Source organism: Anneissia japonica, unplaced genomic scaffold, assembly GCF_011630105.1.
Source record: "Anneissia japonica isolate Jap-2015-1 unplaced genomic scaffold, ASM1163010v1 scaffold287754_len4335492_cov202, whole genome shotgun sequence".
Taxonomy (NCBI): Eukaryota; Metazoa; Echinodermata; class Crinoidea; order Comatulida; family Comatulidae; genus Anneissia; species Anneissia japonica.
In genome coordinates, this window is record NW_022705543.1 from 3,002,322 (window position 1) to 3,028,979 (window position 26,658).

The 26,658-nt window shown below is 33.7% G+C and overlaps 1 protein-coding gene across 1 annotated transcript in view; it reads left to right on the top strand.

Moving 5' to 3' along the window:
- LOC117105710 (bone morphogenetic protein 2-like) overlaps positions 1 to 23,855 on the top strand; it is a 28,820-nt gene extending 4,965 nt beyond the window's left edge. Inside the window, exons 2-3 of the mRNA XM_033246946.1 lie at positions 12,064 to 12,753; positions 20,703 to 23,855. Coding sequence (XP_033102837.1) covers positions 12,064 to 12,753; positions 20,703 to 20,953 — 941 coding nt within the window. The 3' untranslated portion in view covers positions 20,954 to 23,855. The remainder of the gene's footprint in view (positions 1 to 12,063; positions 12,754 to 20,702) is intronic.
- Positions 23,856 to 26,658: the final 2,803 nt, after the last annotated feature.

The window sequence follows — 26,658 nt, forward strand, 5'->3', positions numbered from 1 at the left end:
AAAAGGGGCGTAACTGCCCATTTTTACACCTTATTCCCCCAGTTTTTAAATATTAAAAAATCTGTATCTCATTCACCGTTCCCCAGTTTTTCGTCAAACAACTTTTTTTCTGTCTTAGAATAATCAGTTCTACAACATATCAAAAAATTTTTTTCCTCCGGAGCCTGACTTTTAAACTAAAGCTACACAAACTTTATGTATTGTATTTTTATATACACTTTTGCGACTCAACGATTCCTGTAAATTTGTCATTGGCATTTAAAGGGATTATTATTGATGTATTTAAGTATTCAAGATTTTGAGGACAAATAATGGCGATTTAAAAATATTGGATATTAGTCTACAATGACATGCTGTGTAGTGACCCACTTTTCATTAAAAGAAAATTATAGCAAATCTTTTGCATGCGTTGCGGCAAGAATTCATACTGCACTGATACTTAGGTCATGTTATATCTCCATGCTAGGACAGGCATTCGGCTCAGATTCGTCCATTTTTTGCAGCAGTCTCAGTAACTAGTCCTTCGCATTATTGTTTGTCGAATGAAGGCGGTGTCCAAAATTAATCAAGGATATAGGCTTAATGGAAGTATTTAAAGAGAATAAAAGACTTAACGTGCCTAAACCAACCCTAGGAAAACACGATAAACGTATAACGGCTCTAAAATTTTAAACTATGTTTGGTCTTTTTAAAAAAAAACGCCAATCATCTCTAACTTAATAACTGTACATTTTTTACATTCTTTTCATTCTTCTTTGATACAATTTTTGTAAACATTTCATAATCCTAAGCCGGCTTGTTTATTTTTTAAATATAATATTTATGAATTATAATTCCGTGAATTGTCTTCTATGCATCTTTGGGACTTAAATTCACACACTCACAAATGTCCTTTGATCAGAAATGTGAGTATCAGTTTCCTTATTACAAATGGGTCGTATTATTTAAAAATATTCCCTTCTTTGTGAAGAGTAAGTAATTCAAAGAAAAACAACAAAAACTGTTACAATTTCAATCTTACTACTGTCAATCACCAATCAAAGGTGTATCCTGTTTCTCAGAATTACGCAACACTGATTTCTGGTCATAAGTTCCTGTGATTTGCGACTTACCGATATTGCAAGTACCTCTACTCTTCTTAGACCTGCGTAGTCCCGAAAATCAAAATCATTAAAAAAAAATTATTTACCTAATTAAACAAATCAATATAAACTAAATACAGGTTCCCCCTCCAATTAAAACCACTTTTTGGGACCGGGGTTTTTATGGTATTTAGCAACGTTGGTCTCTAATTAGAATAATAAAGATAAAAGACATTTTTAATTTGGGATCACAAAAAAGTGGTGTTTGGTTGGAAGTGGTCTTTAATTGGAGGTGTCTTTAATTAGAGGGAGACTATATTAATATAAATTGTAGCAAATAGTTGGTCGATGAACTACACAGAAACCTCATTGGCTTTTATCTGTATGTTCCTTTCTACAAAAAGTTATTTTTAACCGGCAAGCTAAAGAAACACAGAGAATTACAGTACTCTAAATAATATGCCTACATAATAATTAGTCTGATGTCATGGAGATATTTTACATAGGCCTCTATAGCCTTTCCTGTTTGCTATTGCGGGGGTTTTAATAAGCAATAAATAAAACGCATTTGTCATTGGCCCATATTAGTTATATAAATCAAGAGATTATTTTAAGATTTGAGACGGTTGTAAATAATGATTATAAAAGTACTGAAGTTTAGTGAGTCATTTAGTTGAAATGATGTTTTTGAGGTTATTGCTAGTTTAGACCTATGTGTTATACTTATAGAGTTGCTGACACCCATCGCGTTAAAACGAAAAATAGATATAATATTTACGGTCCAACTTTACATGTACGTCATTATGATCTGTCCATGACGTTGCATATCAAATTCGCTTTATTTTTATGTTTACGTACATAGGCCTATTTTTTATTGTGATGTCTCCACATGAACGCGGATACAAAATGATTGTGTTGCATTCATGGTTAAAGGGCGGTACTGTATCTAGTTTGATTTCCTGCTCTCTCATCTTCTGTGATTAATAGTCCTAACTTTTTGTTTAATTTGGCTGTGGTTTCAGCAGCGAACAAGTGCGTAGGCCAACGTCATTACCAGTTATTCTAAAAATAGTCGCTTCTACTTTAAAACAGATTTGATATTTAAATTATGGTCATGAGAGAAAAGTTAAGTTTCTGTAAAAACTCACTTTGTCCACTAATCACCTGTCGCGACCAAGGAAAACCCGCACCGATTCAGTGTTGTTTATATATGATTCAAATTACGTGTCATTCTTACAAGAGTCGGCGTCATCCACCAAGAAACACCGCACAGCATTGTAAATGTTTATTGAATCAAAATGTACTGCACACATTAGTTATAATAATTGAATATGAAACGTTGCTTGAGAAACAAAGCAGAAATTAATATCATATTCCAAATTTAAATTAAATCATAATGCGGCTATTTGCTTTAATATCGATCATTCAATTACTCAAATGTCGGAAGCAAACTTAAAGTGGCTCTTTCTCTCTTTTCTTTTTTCATTTTTCTGGTCTTATCCATGTTTGTTGATAATGACAACATCATGAAAACAATAATTGAACGACTGCGATTAGGTCCGTTTTCTCACGACACGCTCACGTTAACAGTAGGCTATGTGGGCGTTTGACAGCGACATCATACTCGTGAGGGAATCTCTTTAAGTTCATGCCTGCGTTTTATGCTTGACACTTGACAATTTTTAAAAATGTGAAACAAATCATCAATTTTTTGGTACCTGTGTAATTAAATGCTAATTAATTTCATTAGGAGTTATTATTGTCTATTTTGTAATCAAAACAATAAAGATATTGACAACGAGATTTCTGTGCCGTTGTGCACTTTTTGCAACGTGTTTGCGGTTGAATACTAACCACAACATGTTTCCAATAAGACCGAAACAGTAGGCATATCATTAAAAAGTAATAGGGCCGATAGTACAGGTACCTTTTATGCGTGAACAATAATTAATAGGTGGATTGTTGTAGAGAGTTTGACTGATTTTGATTGAGAGATTGACAGTAATGCGTGACGGGTTCGTCATTAATATATTGGTTTGTTGACGGATACTTAGATTGATTTTGAATTTTTAGCGTATCCCAGAGTGAGTGTGAAAGCCACTCAGGAATAATCAAACCTTAAAACTCATATATCAAGTTTTAAATGTGATTGACAAACGTTTTTTTTGGCAGAATATTTCCACCTAAAGAATGATGGTCTTAATTTGATTCAATCGCTTCCATTCTCTTGAGAATAAAATCCCAACAAATCGTTAAATTACTTCACAACCGCGTGCACTCGGCCGTGAACCAATCACCTACCTTTATGTTCCCCTTGTCATGTGCACGTGTGTTTAATCAGCCAATCAAAATGCTGTCAACACGTCGATAGAATACTAGTTTTAACAAATGTTTGTTTCTATTGTCTATTGTGTTATAATAAGGATAGTTAAGATACAAAGTTAATTGTTAGATGTGAATGTAGTACACAAAGTACACAAAGTAAAGTATATTTTGTCTTAAATAAAACCACGAGTTAGTACAAAATAAGTAAGATTTCAATATTAATACTGAAAAATAAGTCAAGACAATTATATTTTCCGATTTGACAACCGGTTGTCATGTACATCCCTAACTTTCGTTGGCTGTTTAAATAATTTGGACTTTCGTAGAACGACTGACCTGGTTCAACATTTTTTATTTGGTTTAATAAATAAGCAGTAAAAGTAAATTATTTTGTGGAATACTGCACTGGTTATCTTTCACGGAATTCAACTGCGTTAAAAAATATGCGTTTAACAGAGATTGACAATGAAATTTCAGTGGAGAGGTGTCCGCTCTTCCTTTTTAATATCAAGTAAATGAGAGGCCAAATTATAAACTGTCACACAAAAGAAATTAAGTTCTTAATAATTATAAGCTGAATTAATTTACAACTACACGTTTACCTATAGAGTTTGTCTCCTGGACTTCTAATAAGTTTGTATATGCTCTTATGTGATATTAAGTTAAACAATGGGGTTAAACGTCGTAATTTACGTAACAAATTAAAGAGAAATTATGTTTACTTTGCAGCAAAGAAACTACTGTAAACGATGATTTCTTAAAGTAAATAAAGAAAGAAATAGGCCTAGCTTTTATGTAGGTGATAAAGCGATCATCGACCAGTAATAACTCTCATTTAGAGCCTATCCACACTCAGTTATCTTCAGATAATTTATTAGTAACCTTAACGTACGGCTCCTTAAAAGTTTTAGAAAGACGCTTGTTTACATCTAATAAGGCATTAATGCTCTGTAAATGTCTTGTGAGTCGTAAAAAACAAAAGGTCTCTTTTTATCTTTACTTTTTTTATATTTTTATTCAAGCCGGAAATTTTTTAGTGTACGTTGTGCGAATTGCTTCTTATTGAAGTGGTAATATCAGGGTAGGCCTAAAGTTATATCATAGCAGACCTACTTGGAAATTCGTTCGTTGTTTAGAATATTTTTCTTCAAATTCTGTTCGTCATTGTAATATTTATTTTATGACAAATTAAACTGCTATATGGGCTAGACAATTGACACTTATTGTATCAATTTATTATTAAATTGTTATTATTACCATGATTTCATTATTATTAACTTATTAATATTGATCTAATTAATTATCTTTTTTAATAATTACTTTAAAATGACCGTACGCTGGCTGTATGACTGTATAAGCTATATGCATTAGTTTAATGGTATTACGCACACAGCAATCTGATATTCAGCAATTGAAAAGTTCAGTAAATCTATCAGCATATTTGCACTAACAGACCTTCATTTGACTCGCCTATTTATTAGTATTTCTTAACTCCATGTAGACAGAAGCCCATCGATTCGGAAAGTTCTGATCAACTTTGAACCACTATCGTGCCCCCACCCCCAAGTCTTATAAATCACGAACCATGAGAAAACAAACTTGGAATAAATTGTCATATTTTGATTTGCTTTCGCTGTCTAGGCCGATTGTTTTGAAGACATTCGATTGATCGCGTGACCGCAGTCAACTGTCAGATGAGTTTGTTACAGATGAAAACCAGAGCAACGATTCCAAATAAAAGAGCTGAAATTATATGTTATGAACGGGAAATTAACCTATAATTTAGACTCTCGTTATCACATGAGTAAAGCCTGAAGGCATCTGGAGTAAAATTGCAATACTGACTGGTACGTCATTGTGGCTGATTCCTCATATTATTGCGGTAAAAACATTATAGAATACGTAAGGATAAATCGCAGCTTATTAATCCGTTCTTACCGCAAAATTGCCGCGCGGAACCATCAGAAAAAATACAGTCATTACGATTGTTACGTCATCATTGCGAATACGCATTTATTTTTGCGCGTCAAACAGTGACTTGTGATATGTGTTTTTAAACTTATAATCTTCAATATTTTAGGTATACTGAGCAATTGGTCTATGTAATAATATTTACCAAGTTACTGTTGTTACATTTTACCTCGGCCTCAATTTGTTCTTATTTTGTTCTAAACTTTTAGGCAATTTCAGCCTCAGTGTTCTCATAAAATGTGTTTTTATTTTTTTTTTTAAAGTGCATGCCTATATCATACCTTTTTTTTTCATATGCGTTAAACACAAAATACATTAGCTATGTCATAATTTGTGAAAAGTTTTAATCACTGGAAGTGCACGTAGAACCTAAATAAAAATTGTTGTTAACATCTGCAACAAAACTGATATGATTATAAACATTATGTTACTGTACATTATGTGCGTCTAATGCTGAGACGTTCTGTGAATGTTCACGTCATGAGTTCCATCTGGTTTAGTTTAACGTGTTCACTTCGACGGAATGCAAAGTTATGAAAAGTTAACTATTGCTGACTTCTTCAATAATATTCATAACCTTTTTGATTAGGCCCCTGTTTTTGTTCATAACTTTGATTTCCGGCAAATATACATATCGATTAGACTCATGAGGTATGTAGGCCTATCCGCATAACGGTAGTAAGAAGCGTCATGGGCATGCAGTGTGAAGAACAGTGATTCAACTCTTGGAATAGAACCAAAAAGACTTGTGCTGAGCTTACGATCTGTTTTATCACGGAGGTAAATATGTTCTACCTCCATGGAACTCGTTGGTTCAATTTTCGTCTGATTTTACAATAAGCTCTGATTAAAAAATTTGAAGTTGCATATTTTTTTTTAATAATTACGTTTATAACCATTTATCAGATTCATAATTTAAATCATTTTTCATTTTTTAAACGAATATCGGATGCTACCACCAGCGTGGGTCATCGCAATTCATAAAGTATCTGCTTAAAATTGTGGTTTCTCACGACTCACCCTTTATGCCATTTGAAACTCCCTTTGTGTCCGTATCATGTATACTTATCTTGAAAACTCTTAACCTAATTTCACTTAAACCCATTGTTTTGTACAACGTCCACTACTATAGGGGCCTACTTATATTTAATCATCTAAGTTTACACGCCAAGAATACATACTTCCTCGTATAGTGTAGTGTCAAATGACATATAGCCTCTAAATAAACTTTTATCATACACGTGGAAATGTTCCTGCTGCTCGTTAGTCGGTACTGTATCGACTACACACTAATCATAAAATACCATTTCTTAATACTATCCTCGAAGTAATGTGTTCGAATTATAACGAAAGCGTATGATTAATATAAATTATATTCACTGAGCGAAGAAGGTGTGGAGAGCCTAACATGATGAATTTTCGACCCGAAATAATTTCGTTCGCAGAAAGTGTAATTGTAAATTCCGCAGGAATTTTGTAATATGCGTATACGTTTCTTTGTTCAATTTATATCTTTGATATTGCTCTTGGAAAAGTTCATTGTTCCCCTATTAGGCCTATTTTATTATTAGGCCTATCTATACTTATTCCAGGGGGGCTTACATCAGGCCCTCTTTTTTCCGCCAAATTTCTGACCATTTTATATGTAGGCAAATATGTTAATATTTACAAAACCTAACAAAAGCTTATAGATGTTCTTTGTACTTATGATAGGGACTATGGAGTTCATATCTTAGGCTAAATGAATGAATGAATAAATAAATTATATAAAATATTAATCTATATATTTATAATAGGCCTTTAGTATTCTTATGCCTGGATACTATAGGTCTTGAAGTCTACCAAATGGACTATCCCTCATATTATTTATATAATTTCATCTTTAATCAGCAAAGAATGAAAATATGACTAATTTTAAATTTTCCCCAGTAAGAATTACAATTTCTGTTGTTTTGTATACTTTTTCATCGGTGATAGGTTGTTGCAAATTAAGATATAACCACTATAAAATTTAATATTTCAATAAATAATCGGATTAAGTTTCCAAAATTGGAATTTGTATGAATACCGTAATTGGATTCGACTTTGAAGAGTAGCCAACTAATGGGACTAGGCAGGAGCATTTCAATACAAATAACAATTGTAGAATCAGATAACTAATGGAGTACTTTGCATTAAACTAAGGGCCTTTAATTGATCGGAACCATTCATTAAGTAACAACTTAAACGGGTCGTGAATGCCTCCATAATGTCTCCACTATTGGAGGTCGTTGGTTAGTTGTTGTAGAACACAGTCAGCTGCGATGTTCGATCATTTTAGTGTCGACTGAATCAAATAGAATTGATTTTTTTTTCTACACAAAGCTGATATAGCTGGATGATTATAGTACCTCGCTAATATAACACAACAGACCTTGTCACTTTGTTCATCTGACAGGTAAATTCATTCATAATGAATGTCGCTGACACATTAATTCCTCGTCAATCGGACCTGTAGAGATAAAACATAGCCTTCAATCTTAGGTTTTATAGTAACTTATTGAAACTTTCACCTTAAATCAACGCAATGGGCACATACTCAATATTCTGTTGTATATGTATATATAATATATATATATATATATATATATATATATATATACCGTATACATATATATATGTGTGTATGTATATGCTGTCTCTTATACACATCTGGGTATTTAATATTACCGGAAAGGTTTAACTAAAAAAGCATTTCCAGAATCTCTATAATGACAACCACTACGGTAATCTCTGTGGTCTATACCAAACTCCTCTAGTGATTGTCCCATAGTAAACCTCTGATTTTGTCAAAATGATTTCTTTATGAATACATTGCGACACGTGATCTTAAAGTTTGAATCACGTAGCAGACATGTTAGTGGTTCTGACTCAGTTTCCCTATCTGTCTGTAAATGGAGTAAGTTTAACCCATAATGCTGCATTTATTCAAAGAATTAGTGGTGATTATGGAGATTATGGGAGTCGCCCACAAACCTTGTGCCTCTGTTTATTTGAGTTTTGTTAACTGGTCCAGTTAATTGTTACACGGTAAGCGACGTACACGCCAATGAGTGAATCATGGGTTTCTTTGTGAACTTAGGCTCAAAATCCTCTTTTAACGGAAAACAATTTTTAATGTAGAGTTTTACCATTCGGCAGTTAGCCCCATTTAAATTATCAATGACAGCCAACACATAGCACTCTTTTGCCCTCTTATATAAGGTCTACAAAAAAAAAACAAAAAAAACCTTTAATTTGGGAGCTGCCAAAGTGCTTATTAGCATTCCAAGTTTCTTTTGGCCAATTATAACACATTTGAAGCGTAGTAGCAGGGTATATTAAATCTATATCTATGTCTATAACCAACAAATACTAAACTCATTGATTGTTTTTAAAAACTATAAGCAGATTTAGAAACAGCCTATGGCAAACTAAATCCCCTGTCGTGATGGTTTGTTACGGGCAAACAGAAATTACCTCTTTGACTTTACTTTTCTTCCATTGAAAGTTATAGGCATTCTAACCATCATACTTTGTCTTTTTAGTATTAAAACTCTGTCTCTTCTTGTGCTTGGGTTAAAACACACTCTCGCATATGACACGCAACGCTCCATCACATTATGTTGGGTCAGTAATAAAACTACAGCATAGTCCTATGGAATGCCGGCATTTCCAAAATAAACCAGTTGTTAAACATCAACTACCTAGGAAAGTACACACTCTTGTATATAATCTACACTGTATCGAACTAGGTATGTCACCATTGAATCTTGAGTTCAAACATCTGTGGAAAACATCATTACCGATGGACCGTTTCTGGTACAATTGCTTTTACACTTTTTTTTATAAGAACACATTTTGAAGTTGAAATTGCGTAAAAATATGAACAAATTTAAGAACAATTTGACGCTGAGGTGAAATGTCAAATGAGATTTTTTTTTAGAAAAACCAAAAAAAAAATTATCTGTACCTTGTAGTAGGGGTGACTATAATAGTACCCTCTATATAATACAGCACACTATACTGCTGTACAATAATAATTTTCTATATTTAAAAAGTACCGTATATAATATAAGGACAAAATAAGAACATTTTGAGACTTAAAATCGGCGAAAAATTAAGAACACTTTTTAATGGTTCTTATGTAAAAAAAGTGTACTGATTGCTTGATTGATTGAATTTATTCGATGCGCAACATGCACAAGCAATATAAAAATGATTTGAGAACAATAAAAGTAAACATTAATGAGTATCAGGAACGCCCATTAGGCCGTAGTCCAGTCCATTTAAACGTGTACTTTTTCCAAATAGTCAATATGTTCTGGTGGTGACAGTTGACCCTTGCCACACACCATACTTGTCTTAGGCCTGCGAGAGAAATCTTCCTTACTCTATCTATAGCATTGTCTGTAAAAAACTAGTTTGAGCATTATACGAATGTTGGTTCAATAGGGAACATTTGTTATAAAATAGAGATGACACCGTTTTATATAGTAATGATTGATACGATGAAGAGAGATCGCACAAACGATAACATTTACTGAATAGCATCATCATAAAAAATATCTTAGTTGGAATGTTTAGATAAAATTTCCCCGCAAACTGTAATCTAGCTGGAACGCAGCATGGGTGATTCGCCATGCCTGAGACGGCATTGTTAACCCGGTGGCGAGTGCGTTGTTTACTTTACAAGCCTGGATATGTTTATATAGTGTTATACGTGTAATTATAATCATAACACTCAATTAGAATACAAGACGGAGATAAATGCCGCTACGTCATAATGTGTCAAATTGTTAAATAATGTCAATTTAGAGAATAACTGCTTTCCCGCCACAAAATATTGTGAAAAGATGTCAGAAAAAACAAGCGACCGTGACATCAACTGACACCACGAATCCGATATGCCGTCGGGCGGGGAAGCTCGCTCTATATTCGTCGTGACTGATTCTCAGCTGCCTGGCTCGAATAGTACTTCCTAAAATAATTTGTAGGCAATAAAGTAAGTCCACAAGGTTAAGGACGTGCGCGATAATGTCAGTTTGACAAGAGCATAATATCGCCTGGAACAAGATGAAGGTCCCAGGTGTGACGCTTAAACGTCCTGTTGGACATGTACTAGCATAATGTATCTTATCCTGCATCATTGTAATATTGCACATATGTTTAATAGTAGGCGTATAGTTTTTTCATTTATGTATGAGTCTTTTATTAACGTTCTCAACCAGTAATCAATCCTCCACAGAAACAAAAAGTTACGATTTAATGAAAATGATGAGGGCGCTGTTGATACCGTTGATTAAAATTTCTTGTAATAGGCCTGATCCAAAGTTACATGTAACTTTGGATCAAAACTATTAGAAGAAATTTATATAATAATAAATAAATAAAATAAATAAATATATATTTATCTATTCCCAATACTTACGATTGTTGAGACCTAACATAGCTAGCTTAATATTAATATTATATTTATATTAATATTATTTTAGTAGGAATATATTTATTTCGGTAATAACACGAACGACATTAAAATTCAGCAAACCAATAATATGAATAAATAGTAATAATTATTGTAGACGTTTTGATTCAAATTATAATCTTAATAATGATATATAATGTGAACAAATTTTGAATAAACAAAGTCGCATAAGTCACAGCATTTGATGAGATTTGATGAGATAGGATAGCCGACAAGGAAATTCGCTTCCTATTTCTAGATCTATCTTGATCCTGTGACGAAGCAGGCGGTCACGTTCGTTTTACTATACAAATCTGGCTTCCCTCGTCGACTACGCACATCACGTAATAACCATTACATCACAGTCGAAATAATCATTTTATTTATTTCTTCGCAGAAAATACATGATTTTTTTTTTCTTTGACTGATCATATTATAAGACGGAGTATAGGTCTTTGCCTACCGTGATTTTCATAAAATTATAATGGCTACACTACTTATGGTTATTGATAGTCTATGTTTATAAGAAAGCGGCCATTACAAATATTTGCTTATACGCACATAATCTACGTAATAAGCCTATAGATAGGCCTAATAGGTATACAGTATAGAGCTACATTAATCCTATGTAGGCCAATGCATACTTACGCATTGTTGAGAGAAGAGAATGCATGTCTGAAGCTCCAAGGAAGTTTCTAATCAAGTACAAAAGAATTATTTCGTTATGTATCCATGAAAACTTTTGTTTTAGAGTAATGTTTATGCTTATTTACTCGCGTATTGTATATATAATATACATAGGTAATAGGCTCTAAATAAAGTTAAAAGCCTAATTTATGAATCATTTGATTTTACAAATATTTATTAACTTTTGTTCTTTTAAGCCATGTTATGATAATGGCAATATATTAACTAAATGTTCCTATCTATTAAAGAAAATAGGCCTACTATGTGATTATAGGAGTAAATTGAACAGATTAGCGCATCAAAAACTTAAGCAGTGTGATTGCGCCGGAGGATTGGTCTCCCCGAGCAAGATGGTTTAAAACCTGCTAAATATTATGATGCATTAACCTTTCATTTACTTTCAACCTATAAAGATCCTGCCGTCAAATTTAGATGGCTTATCCATTTTTTGATTGATGACTTTGATTGATATGTTCCTCGTGTTGATTTAACCTTTCGGTTTTTTGCTTTTGACAGGGAAATCTTCGTCTGGAAGAAACGAATTCTCGTTCAACGTAAATGGTATTCTACGAAGGGAGTCGGTGCTTTTTGCAGAGTTGCATCTCTTCAAACAAAGACCTAGGCAAAACAAAATGCTGGACACAACTACTGATTTCGGTGATACAAACGGCAACGTTTCAATTAGAGTATACCTTGTTCAAAATGATAGAGCATCATCATCAGACAAAAGGAAATTATTCATAACGGAACGAACTGTGAACATCAGTTACATTGGTTGGTTGGATTTTGACGTCACATCAGCTTTCAGCCAATTACATTCAATGTTCCAAAATGAAGAAAATTTGGAAGAATTAAATCCTATTTTTGAAATTCGCGTTAAAACTGTAAACAAAACTTTGAAGAAACTGATATCTTTTACAAAAGTTCCGAATGAAAACCATAGTGAACGAACTCCATTACTGGCGCTGTTTTTAAATGATAAATCTATAAAAATCAGAGATATCAAACCACCGGAGGCTAGTAGAAATGTAGAAAATGAACACTTAGATGACGAGGAGGAGAACCTCGTACTGATGCGGAGAAAGAAGAGAGCATCTACAAAATCAAAACGAGCCAATAATCAGAAGAAATCAAAATGTCAACTTTTAGACTTTTATGTAGATTTTCAGAAGGTTGGGTGGAGTGATTGGATAATCGCCCCAAATGGTGAGGAATATTTTTCAATTAATTTTTAACATTACATACCATTCACAAAACAGTAAACACTGTATCGTTTGTGTACGAGGCCCGTAGGGGGTAAATGAACGCCCCAATATCAGTCATTAGACGGAAATTGGGACTGACGGTTTGCTCAAATTATGAGCAAATCCCACTAGGCCAACGACTGGTGAGCAGGGAGACTTGGAAACGTCTGGCCTACGCCTGCTGGTCCCGCAGACAGCGATAATTAGCTTCTCTTTTTAGGCCTAACCGATGAAAAAGAGCAAAGAAGACCAGCTGTGTCATACGTTAACCTTGATGCTAGACAAACTATAGAATCAACGACCTCACAAAAACAAACCCGGTGGGCCAACTGCACTCTAATTCAAGCCCAATATGCGGAAGATTTTATAATTTGGGTCTCAATTTCATATTTCATAAGATACATTTGTACTCGATTTTGATGTGATTATATTTAACGTAAAGTATTTTTTTTTCGCCCCTAGTATTTGATCCGTTTAATGAACTTAACATAAATAAATTCTTAACTTTTACAGTATCTCACAATATCTCAATTGATAAGCCACTGAGATTTATACTGAATTTTCCAAATCTCGTCATTGCTCAACTCCACAAATTTGCCTGTTTACTATATGACATGCTATTCTTTCCTACATAGTGACAATAGTGATAGGCCTAAACCATAGTGTTGTCTGAAATGCAAACCTATCTTTACTCGATCACAATTTAAAGTACGGTAAATAGGCCAAAACCCACCAAATAAAAACTTCGTACTTAAGTTGTTATCAATCGGAAAGTGTTATTAAAGGTTATTAGGTAGAGCGAGGACACGCTTTGTCGAGAAAGCAAAATTTCCCATTGAAAGACATAGGCTCTCTGAACACTATGTGGATATTGTCAATATCAATTGGAATGGTTTAGAGAATTCAGCAGCTTGGCCGAGATGATGTCATTACTTACTCCCAGAGGACCCCTGGAAGGTGACGAGAAACGGAGGTTTCATCTGCACGGAATAGGCCTGGCTCGGTTCGATCCAATGATTCATATATTTACCTTCTGAATACTCAAATTGGAATATTAAGAATAATTTCCTACGTATTTGTTTACTTTTGGTGACACAGTAAAAACCCAAAATTAATTAATACAAATAGATTAAGTAATATAATAATCTAGAACAATACTGAAGCAGCAATTGCTGACAGAAATCGCTGTCATCCACAGAATGTTTTGATCTCAGTAGGCTTACAGTACTAATTACATAATTAGAGACTTTTCTGTGGCAGGGGAGATGTCGAAGAATCGATTATCGTACATGATTGTATACTTGTAACTTGTAGGCTTAGGTGCTCATTGATTTTACTATAAACTAGTATTTCTCCTTGAAGCAGTCGTCTAAACCGATTCGGATTTTCACTGGCGCACACCAAATGTGTTTGTCAAAGCGGGCGCTTTTCATTCTGAAATTGACTGTAATTGCCACATTAGTCGTTACTTAGTCGCTAGAAATATTATAATGAATTTAATTGGTCAAGAGGAGGTACAGTATTCATTTAAACAAACTGTTAGGTTTGCTGATATCAATCAGGGACGTTAATGAGATAAATACTTAACAGTCAATAGGGTTTTCACAATTGATTAAATTTGCGTATGTATGTTGCAATCCGATTTTGTGAACAAACTTAAGCGAATGTGTTATGATCACATTCTTGCAATAAATTAGATGGTTCTTTCCTCATACTCATTATTCGATCTTGACTCCACCTTTTTATAACTTCCGGATAAACTAGCATCCTTGGAATTGTAGTCGGAATATCTGTCAAATAATTTAATCTATGAAACGCATTCGATCAATTCAAGTTACATAAACATCCCTAAGTACTGCTTAAGTACTGAATGTTTGTCGGTTTTAAGTCCGTAATATTGCTTTCAAAGGAGGCTTAATTGACACTTTCTGGCACAAAATATAGCGGACTCTTTTAAGTCCCAAAAGGTGCCTACAGGTAACAGTAATAGAACCTGTTGTTTAGTGCCTTGGGATTGAAGAGTTAGTCATTGGTAAAGACAATAGCGGCCGATGATAATATGCCTATGGTTATTATAAACAGGTCAAAAGAAATCGAAAGTAATTATGGTTTACACCTAGGTGTCACTTCGTGAAATTTGTAACACGTCCGAAAAAAAACCCCTATTACTTTGGAAAACAGTGTCTCGCTTAGATCATGTGTTATAAAGTACTTCGAACCGCATCTCTCCCTGGAACTTGTGCATACCCTACCTGTAAATGACCTTCATCCTCCGGCCTACATCACAATGTTATTATTTTAACTAAAGATTTAAAGTGCAGCGAGATTGAAACAAAAGTATTGTACATGTTTGGATACATGGTCACTCTTAGGTCAAACGTGTTTACACCTTTACCACAAGGGAAGATGATCGAGGAAGTTTAATCACTGACGCGCTTAGAGCAGAGTTTTGTAGCCAGACCACTTTTGTAAATACACAGGTAGTTACAGTACAGTGTTACATATGTTAATATATATGTGACTTTAAAACAAACTTATTCAGATTTTATTTGTATTTTGGCCATAGATTGTCAAAGTTCTGCCCCTGCAACTAGACTCGAACAAACGATACTGTATTTGATCAGACCATTCAAAAATTATAGATACACTTCTTTTTTTTTTTCTAAGAACACATTTTATAAGAACACTAAGGCTGAATTTGCTCAAATATTAGGAACAAAATAACAACAAATTGAGGCTGAGGTAAAATGTCAAATGAGGTTTTTCATTTTTAATAGAAAAACCAACAAATCTTAGCTGTGCCTTAATGTGCAATAACTGTGACTATGTAATACCCTCTATAATACAATACAGTAATATACTGATATAATAATAATCTTCTATGTTTGGAGAGTGTGTAAAATTAAGAACAAGATAAGAACATTTTAAGCCTGAAATCAGCGAAAAAAAAAAATAAGAACACTGAGCCTGGGCAAAATTTTATTGGTTCTTATATTTAAAAACAAATTGTAGGGACTATCCCGTTTATTTTCATTTCCATTGGTTGAGCTGATTCCATTGATAGGTAATCATTGTGATTTCATTACGTTATTGACCAATTTACTTTAATTGTTTAAATAATGCTAGTCATTCTGCCAAAAATAATAAGAAGATCTTGTATTTTTAGCTTTGTTTTATTTATTTATTAAATTCTTCAAAAAGTGATAGATAGATTTATTTGATTTGTTTAGTATTTACCAGTTACCATTTTTTGGCCTCGTGTTCCATCGAATCTACAAATTCATTCTGGTTTACGCCCTCGCTTATTGATACTCTATGTATTTACCTGTAGTTTCATTCGTTTTACCTCATGACGTTTAATATTTTCAGGCATGCTATTGAGTACTAGTAGAACTTATTAATCTATTTGTTAGTCTACAGCCCCAACTATCATACTCCATTCTATTTGTTCTGAATAGGCGAAAGAAGAACATATCAAACCTATACTATGTTTACAGCACATCGGCTTGTTTAAACAAGCAGTCTTCAATCTTTCATCGTCGACATTTTTTCTGTCTTCACCTTATTCAGGTGTCAGGCGATTTGACCGCGCAGTGACAGTGATGTCAATGGGTCCCGAGTCGTTGTCATTGGAGACAATGTCGAAAATAACGTTTAAATTCAGACACTTTCAAGTCTGACTAAAAACGGTAAATCAGGGCAGATTTCTGTGGGGTAAATTTATGGGTACGTGTATTTATTTACTGTGTGCTATCTATTTGTCATTAAAGCTGGCAAGTTGATAACTGCTGCCGAATACCCGAGACTCATAACACGCTATCAAGAACCAGGGCCTCTGTATGATTAGAATCATTTTTTTACGATGTTGATTACCATTATTACTGCGATTGCGATCACAATGTTGTGGCAACAATTGAAAATTCGTTTTGCTTCTCACGGTCGATTTTGTTGCAACATTTATAGATCCGATTTCCATGATAGGCTTATTAAAAAATTGGTTACAGTAATATAGTTTCAGTATTTATTTATTGCTGGGCTGATCATTAGGGACCACATAACAAGTAACAATAAAAAATTAAATAAACCATTTTTTTAGTTTTTTAAAAGAGTCGACAAATGGCAATACAAATCATGGAAAATTAGCAGCAGCAGTAGTAGTCGTCAGCAAGATAGGCTTGCATATATTTGTGTTAAAGGGCGCCACGTATTTCTATATAGAGCTTAGGTAATGTGAATTTTAACCGATATGGGAACTAGATAACTTTGCATTTTGGCACCATCGGATAACGCTCATCTCCAGTAGACTTTGTTCCCGTTTTACAACTCAATCATTTTTTAAACGAATTACCTCCAAATCAGATTAATACAAATTTCCTACTTTCTGAACCAATTACTGAAGTCTACAAATAAAGTGTTTTTGGATTTAGACACTTTTTCATATCCATAATTCCTTGCCAAGTATCACATTGGAGAGTGACATGAGTGACATTATGGGTATGACGTTAAATATCTCTCCTTACTCATGATTTAAATTTTGTTGTTGATGTAGATAGTTTGTGTATGGTTTTTATTGGCAGTTAATTGTAAATATTGCAGTATGAATCGGAAGCGTAGCAACTGTATTAAATGTAGATCAGTCATCATCATTGATCGGGGGAGCCAATCAAGTCAAATAGCAGTGGATTGAGACAAATGTAGGCCTAAATGTAGGCCTGCCTATTTACGCTGTTCGTTGATAATTCAAAAGGCTACTGGAACAACTGTTTCTGAGCATTTGGACACATTCAAGAATGAAGGACATCAACAAATGGTGTCCTGTACTTGAAATTCATTTAGTTGCTAAGAGACCAGCGATTGTTTTATCCGTTTGTCATATAAAAGGAATTCAGGGAAATGATAAATGGACAAAGTGATGACCCACAAAGAACAACGCCTGGAAAACAAGGCACCTGTTTACAGGTATCGCCGGATTAATTTCTTTTAGATTTATGGATTAAAACTGAATGTCGACTGTCAATGAATTCATTACATATAATATAGATTTTTATATAATATTTTGAAAGTTTAATCGGAGAGGGTAATAAAGAAGCATGTAATTGGTCTTTAGTTAGTGACAACAGTGAGGTAGTTCATTTAGCAAGTCCAATGGGAGGTATGATTTATATGGATATGAAGGGTAGTATTATTCCAATCTGTTAATCTGATCGCAGACAAATTCAAGTCAAATGGCATGTATTGGGAAGTTAGGGAAATTAGGCTATAAATTTGATCCAATGTGACTCATTACTAAGTTAATTTTAATACTAGATGGGTCCCAAATGATTCGAATTGTCACCCGATTTAGTAAATCACGTCATGATCTTACCAGCTTATAAGATCAGCAAAGAATTCTGAATAATTTTCCTTCTGGTTGGTATTGGGGAAAAATTATGATACGTCGTAAAAAAAATACCTTGAGTAAAGAAGATCGGTGTTACAGTAGTTTTGGGTCCAAACTACGCTCCGATTTTCTCTACTTAAAATATAGCCTTAGGTGTGAAATACAAATGCTTTAAAATCACCAGGAAAAAACAAATAGTTACTCGGAGAAAGTTGGGACACCTTCTAAGCACTAAGGAGAGTTATTCAACCTTTCCAACGGGAACAACTTTGCTACGGGGTGTCATCCACTTAGAAGTTCCTTGCAATTATTGTATTCTGCCTTTAGCGTTATCAGGCCTGCCTATCTAAGTAGTACTGTACTTTGCTCAGAGCCAGCAAACGTCCTTAGAGGCCAGTACGTCTTAAGCCCTGGACAAGCCTTAAAGATCGAACAAAGTTAAACAAATTGACAGGTGCCTACATGTGGAAGCTTGGCCATTCACGTCGATGTTATAAGTTAGTTGTTAAGCACGTTCAGGCCAGACCACCGCTGATTCGCAAGTAGACTGTACATGCATTAGCGTTCTTAAATGAAGTTGGAGGGAAGTCACTATGATGCTTGCTTGACATGACAAAAGTAGCTTGACATGAAAGTAGATCATTCCTCATCACACTATAATGCTCAGTGCAGACTATAAAAAAAATCGTTGTATGCCCATATATAGTCATGATGTGCCTGTATATGGTCATGATGTGATGTCATCATGACCATATTTGGGCATGTCGCAAGCTTTTGTCAAATAAAATGAGTCGTTACAGGTCTTCAGACTTGAAACACATTGAATCAGTAATAAAAAGGGGGATTTTCGTTTAAATTGTAGACAATATTATATCTAGGCATAAAAGTAATTTAGCATCGTAGGGAAATATTAGGTTAATGCCTATTTATTATAATGATTGATAGATTTGTTTGTTTATTTATTTTTTGGATCCTTGTTTTCCTTGTTATTTGTGTACTGGATTTATTTATAAATGTGAAGGTAAGACTATAGCCTATATAATTATAAGAAAGACATCGGCCTATGCTAATCCGAAGAGTCAACACCATGTGTCCGTACCGTGGGAATCATGTGCACGCACGCGTACGTAGATTGTTTGGGTGTATAGGCCTACTTGCACATTATTCACGTTGCACACTAAATGTTAAACCACAATAAATACTAAAATTTCTTTTATTCGTTTATGAAGTTTTCATACATGAGTTTTGGGTTCTTTTAACGTTACTTCCACTCCTCTTTTCAATATGTATTACATTTCACTTTTGTTCAGTTGTGGTTTAATAATAGTAGGCCTACTTTAAAAAGAATACTTCGTTTAAACGAAGTTCAGCCAGACGCTATGGGGTGTAGCTGGTTAAATTCTTCATCAGCCTTTGTTTACAGTGTACGTAGATGCCTCTGTCAGTAAGAAATTATCTATCAACTGCACCTGTACTCGTATATCGATGCATTTCTTATACCCGAGGAAGTACTTTTAACCTACAGTTGTAGCATGCAGTTATTTCCGGCCGGCGTGACAGCGCCCCACAAGTACAGTATATCATGGTCTGCATTCTCATGATGCTGAGGTGATTCTCAGTGAGCAGCTCAGCATTCCGAACAAATTCAACAGTACCTCTACACTACAATTGCTTATTAATTCCGCAATTAGAAGTCGAATTACACGATAGATTCGACTCGATGGAAACAATTACACAATTTGAAATTTGATACCAATCAAAATTCATATTTGAATTCTTCAGTCAAACGATTTTCGAGCGAATTAAGTAACTTGTTGTAATCATGTAATTATAGTTGATTTGCGGGAAAACTGATTGTTTTTCTTACCGGTATGGATCCACTCATGGATTTGAGGATTTAATGAATCGCGCTGTTTGACGTCTATGGAGCGCCGCACCGTTCACTATTCGGTTATATACTGAGCGGTACGGCGCTCCATAGACGTGTGTGTTCTACAGATGATGCTACGCTTGTCAACACTCCTCTGAAACCGGCAAACTTTCACTGTACGCTCATTTTATCGATGTGTATCTCTCTCTCTTTAAAATTTGTCCTGGCTATTAAGTTACTCTTAGCTGAGTTAACGGTTTAATTATCGTCTGCTCAAAATATTTTATTTCACTCTGATGACTTGTTTTTGACTTCGTACGTGTGTGTGTTTATCTCATGGTGACAGCTCGTTGGTCAAGTAGGGACTAACTGTCAATAACTCTACAGACACAAAAAACACCTTAAAAGTATTATTACCTCATATTTATTATTATCATTGTGTCGACCCATTTTATTACCCTCATTGTTTTAATTATTATTATTTTCTACTTTATTATGATCCTTGGGCCTATTATTATTTTACTATATTATTCCAGTATGAGACATTATATGTCAATTATAATGTTTTCATTCCCGAAATCAATAATAAAATATATCACGTGCTTTATGTATTAAGTCTTCATCAAAACTAACTTATGTATTCTTTTTGTTTTAATTTCAGGGTACAACGCCAATTTCTGTGAAGGCAACTGTCCATTTCCGCTGGATCCCAAGTTCAACGCAACGAACCACGCAACAGTACAAGCGATCCTGCACACGCGTGGATTCTCGCGCAAAGGATCAACTCTTCCTAACCCATGCTGTGTACCAGATAAATTCGAAAGCATCCATGTATTATATTTAGACGATTACAACAATGTAGTTCTCAAAGAATTCGACGCAATGGTAGCAACAAGTTGTGGGTGCCACTAGATTACCAGTACCACAAAACTTTGGCGGGAAGCACCGTCATACCGAATATATACCATTACTGTACTACACATTTAGTTTGTAGTTGGTAATATAGGTGTATGTAGACAGTCATGTTCAGCTCTGATAGATTCCATCGACTGCTGACAGAGTGTGACATGGCGTAAGGAGCGTGACGATGTCTTGCTAGGCTGACCTGCGTTTACATATATGTCTGTCAAAATGTCAGTTTCAGGAGTTCAAATCACATTCTGTGCTGACTGAAAATTTAAAATCCTGAGCTATCCGTCCTGTGATTGGCTGTGCAACGCGTATTCCATATAATGACGTCAACAACGCACGCGCGCGCTGTGGTCACGACTAATGTGGTGAACTAATTGGGGCTGTCGTGTTTAAATTATTGTCCGCCATTTACCTCAGTAAGTGTGTGCTGAAACAGGTTTAAATTATTTAATTACCTCTTTACGTGTGTTGCTATGAATGTGTTAATTGATTGACACGTCGATAAAACGTTCAGACAAAAAAGAGGTTTATAGAATTTATGCCGATTTTTTTTTCTCTGTGTATTTGAGAGGGATGTGCTGATCAATCCGTAATTGAGACTTATTAAGGTCTGTGTTAAATTCGCAAATGTAGCTCCACGATAGAAAAAACGTAAATTTTAGTGCAGTAGGTCGATGTGCGGCAAGAGGAATTGATCAAAGATAGGCCAATGCTATAGTCTTACTTTATCGTTCATGACGTCATGAGTACCATAAGTAAAAATAATACCTTGATAGATATTCAAGGTGTAGTGCAGAAGCTAGAAAATTGGTTTTATATTAAATTTTAAACAACAAAACCGCTGCCGAGAAACATTAGCCTATATCAGTGAAGGTGGGTGTAATTTTTGCAATTTTATAATTAAACTATAATTATAATCAGTTATAATAGTTTATAATCGTTTGCCAGCAACATGGAGATTATTTTCTCTATGTAAATATGATATGAGATGAGTGTAGACGAAATCTATGCAAATATGATTATGATATAGTATGGTGAGATCAGCCGGAAATATAGCTGGGCGTGGCTAATATAATTCAACTCTAAAAATGCATTGAGCATGCGCGATGATAAAAGTATTTATTGTTTGTTGTAATTATAGGCCTATGTGTATAATATTTTATTGTTAATTAAGTAGATCCTGGATGGGAAATGTAGCTGTTTGTGCGAGTTATAGTCACCTCGCACCCACGCCTACCCTATTTGGACAACTTGCACCAATGAAATCTCGTATGGTTCACATTAAAAAATACCAGATATTATGATGGATGTATTCATTAAATATTAATCTGTAATCATAATATTATCACGACTTGTCCAAAAGTTGGTATGGGTTGCTAGTTGACTGTATATTCCATTGCTGTGCCCATATATGGGCATGATGATATCAAATTATGCCCAAATATGGGCATATCACACTTTTTGTTACATAACATATCATAGTGTAGACAGAGTTTTATGCGAAGTTACAACTATCTAAAGCATGTTGTCCAATTGTGCTACAAGACCTCCGAAGTTGTAAATTTAATATAGTTTTTAAAGAAATGCTGTCTCCCTTGTCATAAAGCTTTTTCCAGACTATCAGATTTTAATTTGACAAAAAAACATGTGACATGCCTAAATATGGTCATGATGACATCACATCATGACCATATATAGGCACATTATGACTTATAAGCATACAACAGTTCTTTGTCATAGGAAATTTGATAGTCTGTATAGAACTTAAGTATATCCATGTACGAAATGTATGTATCCATCAATAATAAAACAATAATGTTAATAATTATAATAATAATTACAGCTAATTTTATGTAAATGAAGTGTTTCATATATATAGGAATATTTTTACACAAAATTATGAAATTGAACTATGACTTACTGAGTGTGACGTGAACGTCACATAATATAATTACAGTAGTAACGTAAAACTTTTAACTATTTATAAGATAAAATAAAATTACATTAGGTATTCGGTTCGCCCTCCAATTCCAAACTCCTTAAATTGCAAGACCCCTATCATTCGTGACCACTATGTCAAAGAACAACTAACAATCTTATATAAACAACTTTCTTATTGGAGAGACTGCACCCCACATTTTCAGAGCCGAAAGTTGGTCTCGAATTGTGGGGGGTGGGGGGGGCCCAATTATGTGCTAGTAAGGGCATGCATAGATATTGTACCGTGCGTCTCGCCGATAGTTGAAAAATGATCAGAGGCTGTGTGTCAAGGCCTCGGAAAGGCCTAAAATTATATAACTTATTTTCTGATGGTTTCTTTATCGTGAAACATTCGATTGCTGTTTATAAGTAAAGGTGACCTGCACATAAGTCAATCACGTGACGTCATGATGCATCATACGCCTAGAGCCGAAAGAGGCATAGCAACAATGGTGAAAACTGGTTAGCAAAATGTTAACAGTTACATTTATATTCTCTTTTCTTCCGATTCTTTTCAATAAACTTATATGCGTATTAGTTTGACTTTCATACAATAATAGAGAAACGGAAGTTTAACTTTGTATTATATAGTAATGTATAGAGAAGGCGTTTTTATATAAAATGGAGATAGTAGTTTTTATTCTACATTTTCTAATGTTTTTCAACTTTAGAATCACGTTAGATGATCAAAATAATTATTGACAGAAATTACGAGAAAAAGGTAATTTCTAAATTTTATTTGTGTGTATGTAGTTATTTATTCATATGTATATATTGCTTTTTAAAATAAAACAAGGGTAATTCTGACAGTTGTCGTAGATTGCGAGGCACAGACTATTGGTCGATCAAAACCACAGTATTATTACTTATACTCGTATATTCCAGATGCAGATGAATTAAAGTACAAACAGAAAAAAACATACTCTATTTGTCAGAAACATGTCTATTATTTTGATTGTCTTTATTTAATTTTCTGTACATTCCCCCAATCAACCCATTTCACTTCCTTATTTGACTAATATGGTGATGTAGCCGAAATTGCTCCGGACATTGCTTGTAAGTGTGACGACATTTTGCAGACATTTGCTTAATATAATGGAGCCAGTGCGCTAGTTATTAAATCTCGGACATCCTACGATGTGCATAAGATGGACCTATTCCTAGAAGTAAAAAATATACATATCAAAATATATCATTACTCGAGCCTCAACCATGAATCAGTTACCAAGCAACGAGTTGCTGTCGTTAATTAATAGAGAATGAAGCCCTCGTTTATGAGATAATTATTATTATTTAAATCTTGTTCATCTTACAATGTACATAATTATGATTGACTTATTCCTAGAATTAGAAATACACTTATCAAACTCGAGCCTCAACGATGAATCAGTTTCCAAGCGACGTTAATTATTAGAGGAGGAGGCCCTCTTTTGACCTTTTCTTTAAAACTTGTTAGATCTATCATTACAGTACCCCGTAAGTGGTTGGTATAGATATGAAGGACTTAGAATCAGAATGTCAGTTTTTAAAGACCTACTTTTATAACAGTTCATTGTCAACCATCACTGCTTGGTAATATACTAACTAAAATAAAGCTAAAATCAATGGTTAAGATATCAAATTTATTATTAAAGCTTAAAAGTATGTTTTCATATACCATAAAAGTATCGCGGACTTCTCATTGGTAATAAGGAAGCCCACGCACAAAAATTAACCCTACATTATTTAGATTTTGTATCGGCCGGGCTTGGGAGACACACATGTTTTCGGACTAACTAATAATTGTCATTGTAGCTTTAACAATTTCATATTTATTTTAAGAAAAAAAAACATGATCTAAATAAATATCACAATTGTTGAAATAAAATTTGTTTTAATTATGCGTTATTACAATCATTATTTATAACAATTTAAGTAAAATCTGCTCAATTATTAATTTACAATTAAAATTATTAATCATCATCGTCATAATCATTATCATCATCATCATCATCATTATTATCAGTGGCTGATCCAGAAATTTGATATATAGAAAGGTCCGGGAGAGACTCACAGATGGAGGGTCTGCTACACCACCTGAGCCCCATGGATAGGGCTGAGGTAAGAAAATGTATTACGGCACGGAAATGGCACTCTCAATTTGAATATAACATAAACTTATCTTAGATTTGAATGTAATTTACTTTTTTTTTCTCGGGCCCTTGAATCCGCCCCTGATAGTCATTATTATTTTATATTTATGAAGATTAAGAAATTGTGCTATAGAAAATTGAAAAAAAAAAGATATATGAAATCCTTTTATGGTTACCAAGGCTATGTCCCCGCAATACACGCCTGCGCCACCTTCCAAAAGAAAAATTAATCTGCACATATTAGTAGTTAACTATTCTTGATAATTTAAATACTGTACCTTATTTTCGATTTATATTTCTGAGAATAAACTGACAGAGGAATAAAATAATATAACATAATTAGCTATCATTTCACATTGGCAAATCCTTATCTTAGCAATTTTTGTCGCCTGATTGTGGAAATTGGCCAGTTAACTATTACTAATAACTCTTTAAGATTAATGTTACTATAGCAACGAAAGTACAGTGCCTCATATGTGACGTCATCCTCAGCAGTATTTGTTATCATTTTTTCTTCAAGTTAATTGGATTTAAAATATAAAGAAACATTATTAGCAAAAATCCTTAGGCGGCTCGGATCCCCATGGGCCTAAGTTGAATGCATCTCGCAACGTTGAGGGTGGGCTTAGGTAATATGAATAGGCCTTTTCATGAATCGCGCTACAATCCACTTTACCAAATCGTTAAAAACATTTCATTATTCACTTATTCATTATTATTTTGTTATTATTTTTATTGTACAATCATTTTTATTATTAATTAATTATTAATTAACTGCTAGTCATCATCATCATCATTGGCCATTAACATGGGAATGATATACTTCTAGTAGGCCTACTAATAATATAAGTAGGCCTAATAGTCCTAATAATATTCATAATACATTAAATAACAATACTAATAATAGTGTTAATGATAAAAAAAATAAGGAACAAGAAAGGAAATTGTATTAGAAAGGAAAGTAATGAAAAGAAATAAAAAGATAATAGAAGGAAAAAGGAACAAAAAAATAAAAGATAAAAAGACAGGGAATTAAAGGAAAAGACAGAAAGGACAGAAAAGAAAGGAAAGGGGAAGAAAAGAAAAGACATTTAAAAAGGAGAAAAATGTACGGTAAGTAAGATAATAAGGATAAGAAAGGAAATATTTTAAAATAATTAATAAATTAATTAAATAGAAACTTAAAATTACTGGTTTTTTCTCAAATGATTGATAACTTAAAATAAATCAAGTTAACTAATATTTATATAGTTGATATTCATTTTTTTTAATCACGTGAATCGTTAAATAATTTATCTCACTTCCGGCTGGAAAGCGCATTATGCACATTAATTATTATTATTACATTATGCGCTAAATATGTTCACAATTATTATTATCAATACAATTAATAATAAAATAATGATAAAATATGATAATACTGAAATGATGCCAATTAGAAATTATATATGCCACAACAAACTTGTTCTAATTACAATTATATGGAAGTAAATGCACAGCTGGTATATTATGAAACAATTATTATTCTTATTCTTATGTAATGGATAATAAACGCCTGCCATTATGTATTAATTCATCGGGGATGATGACAAA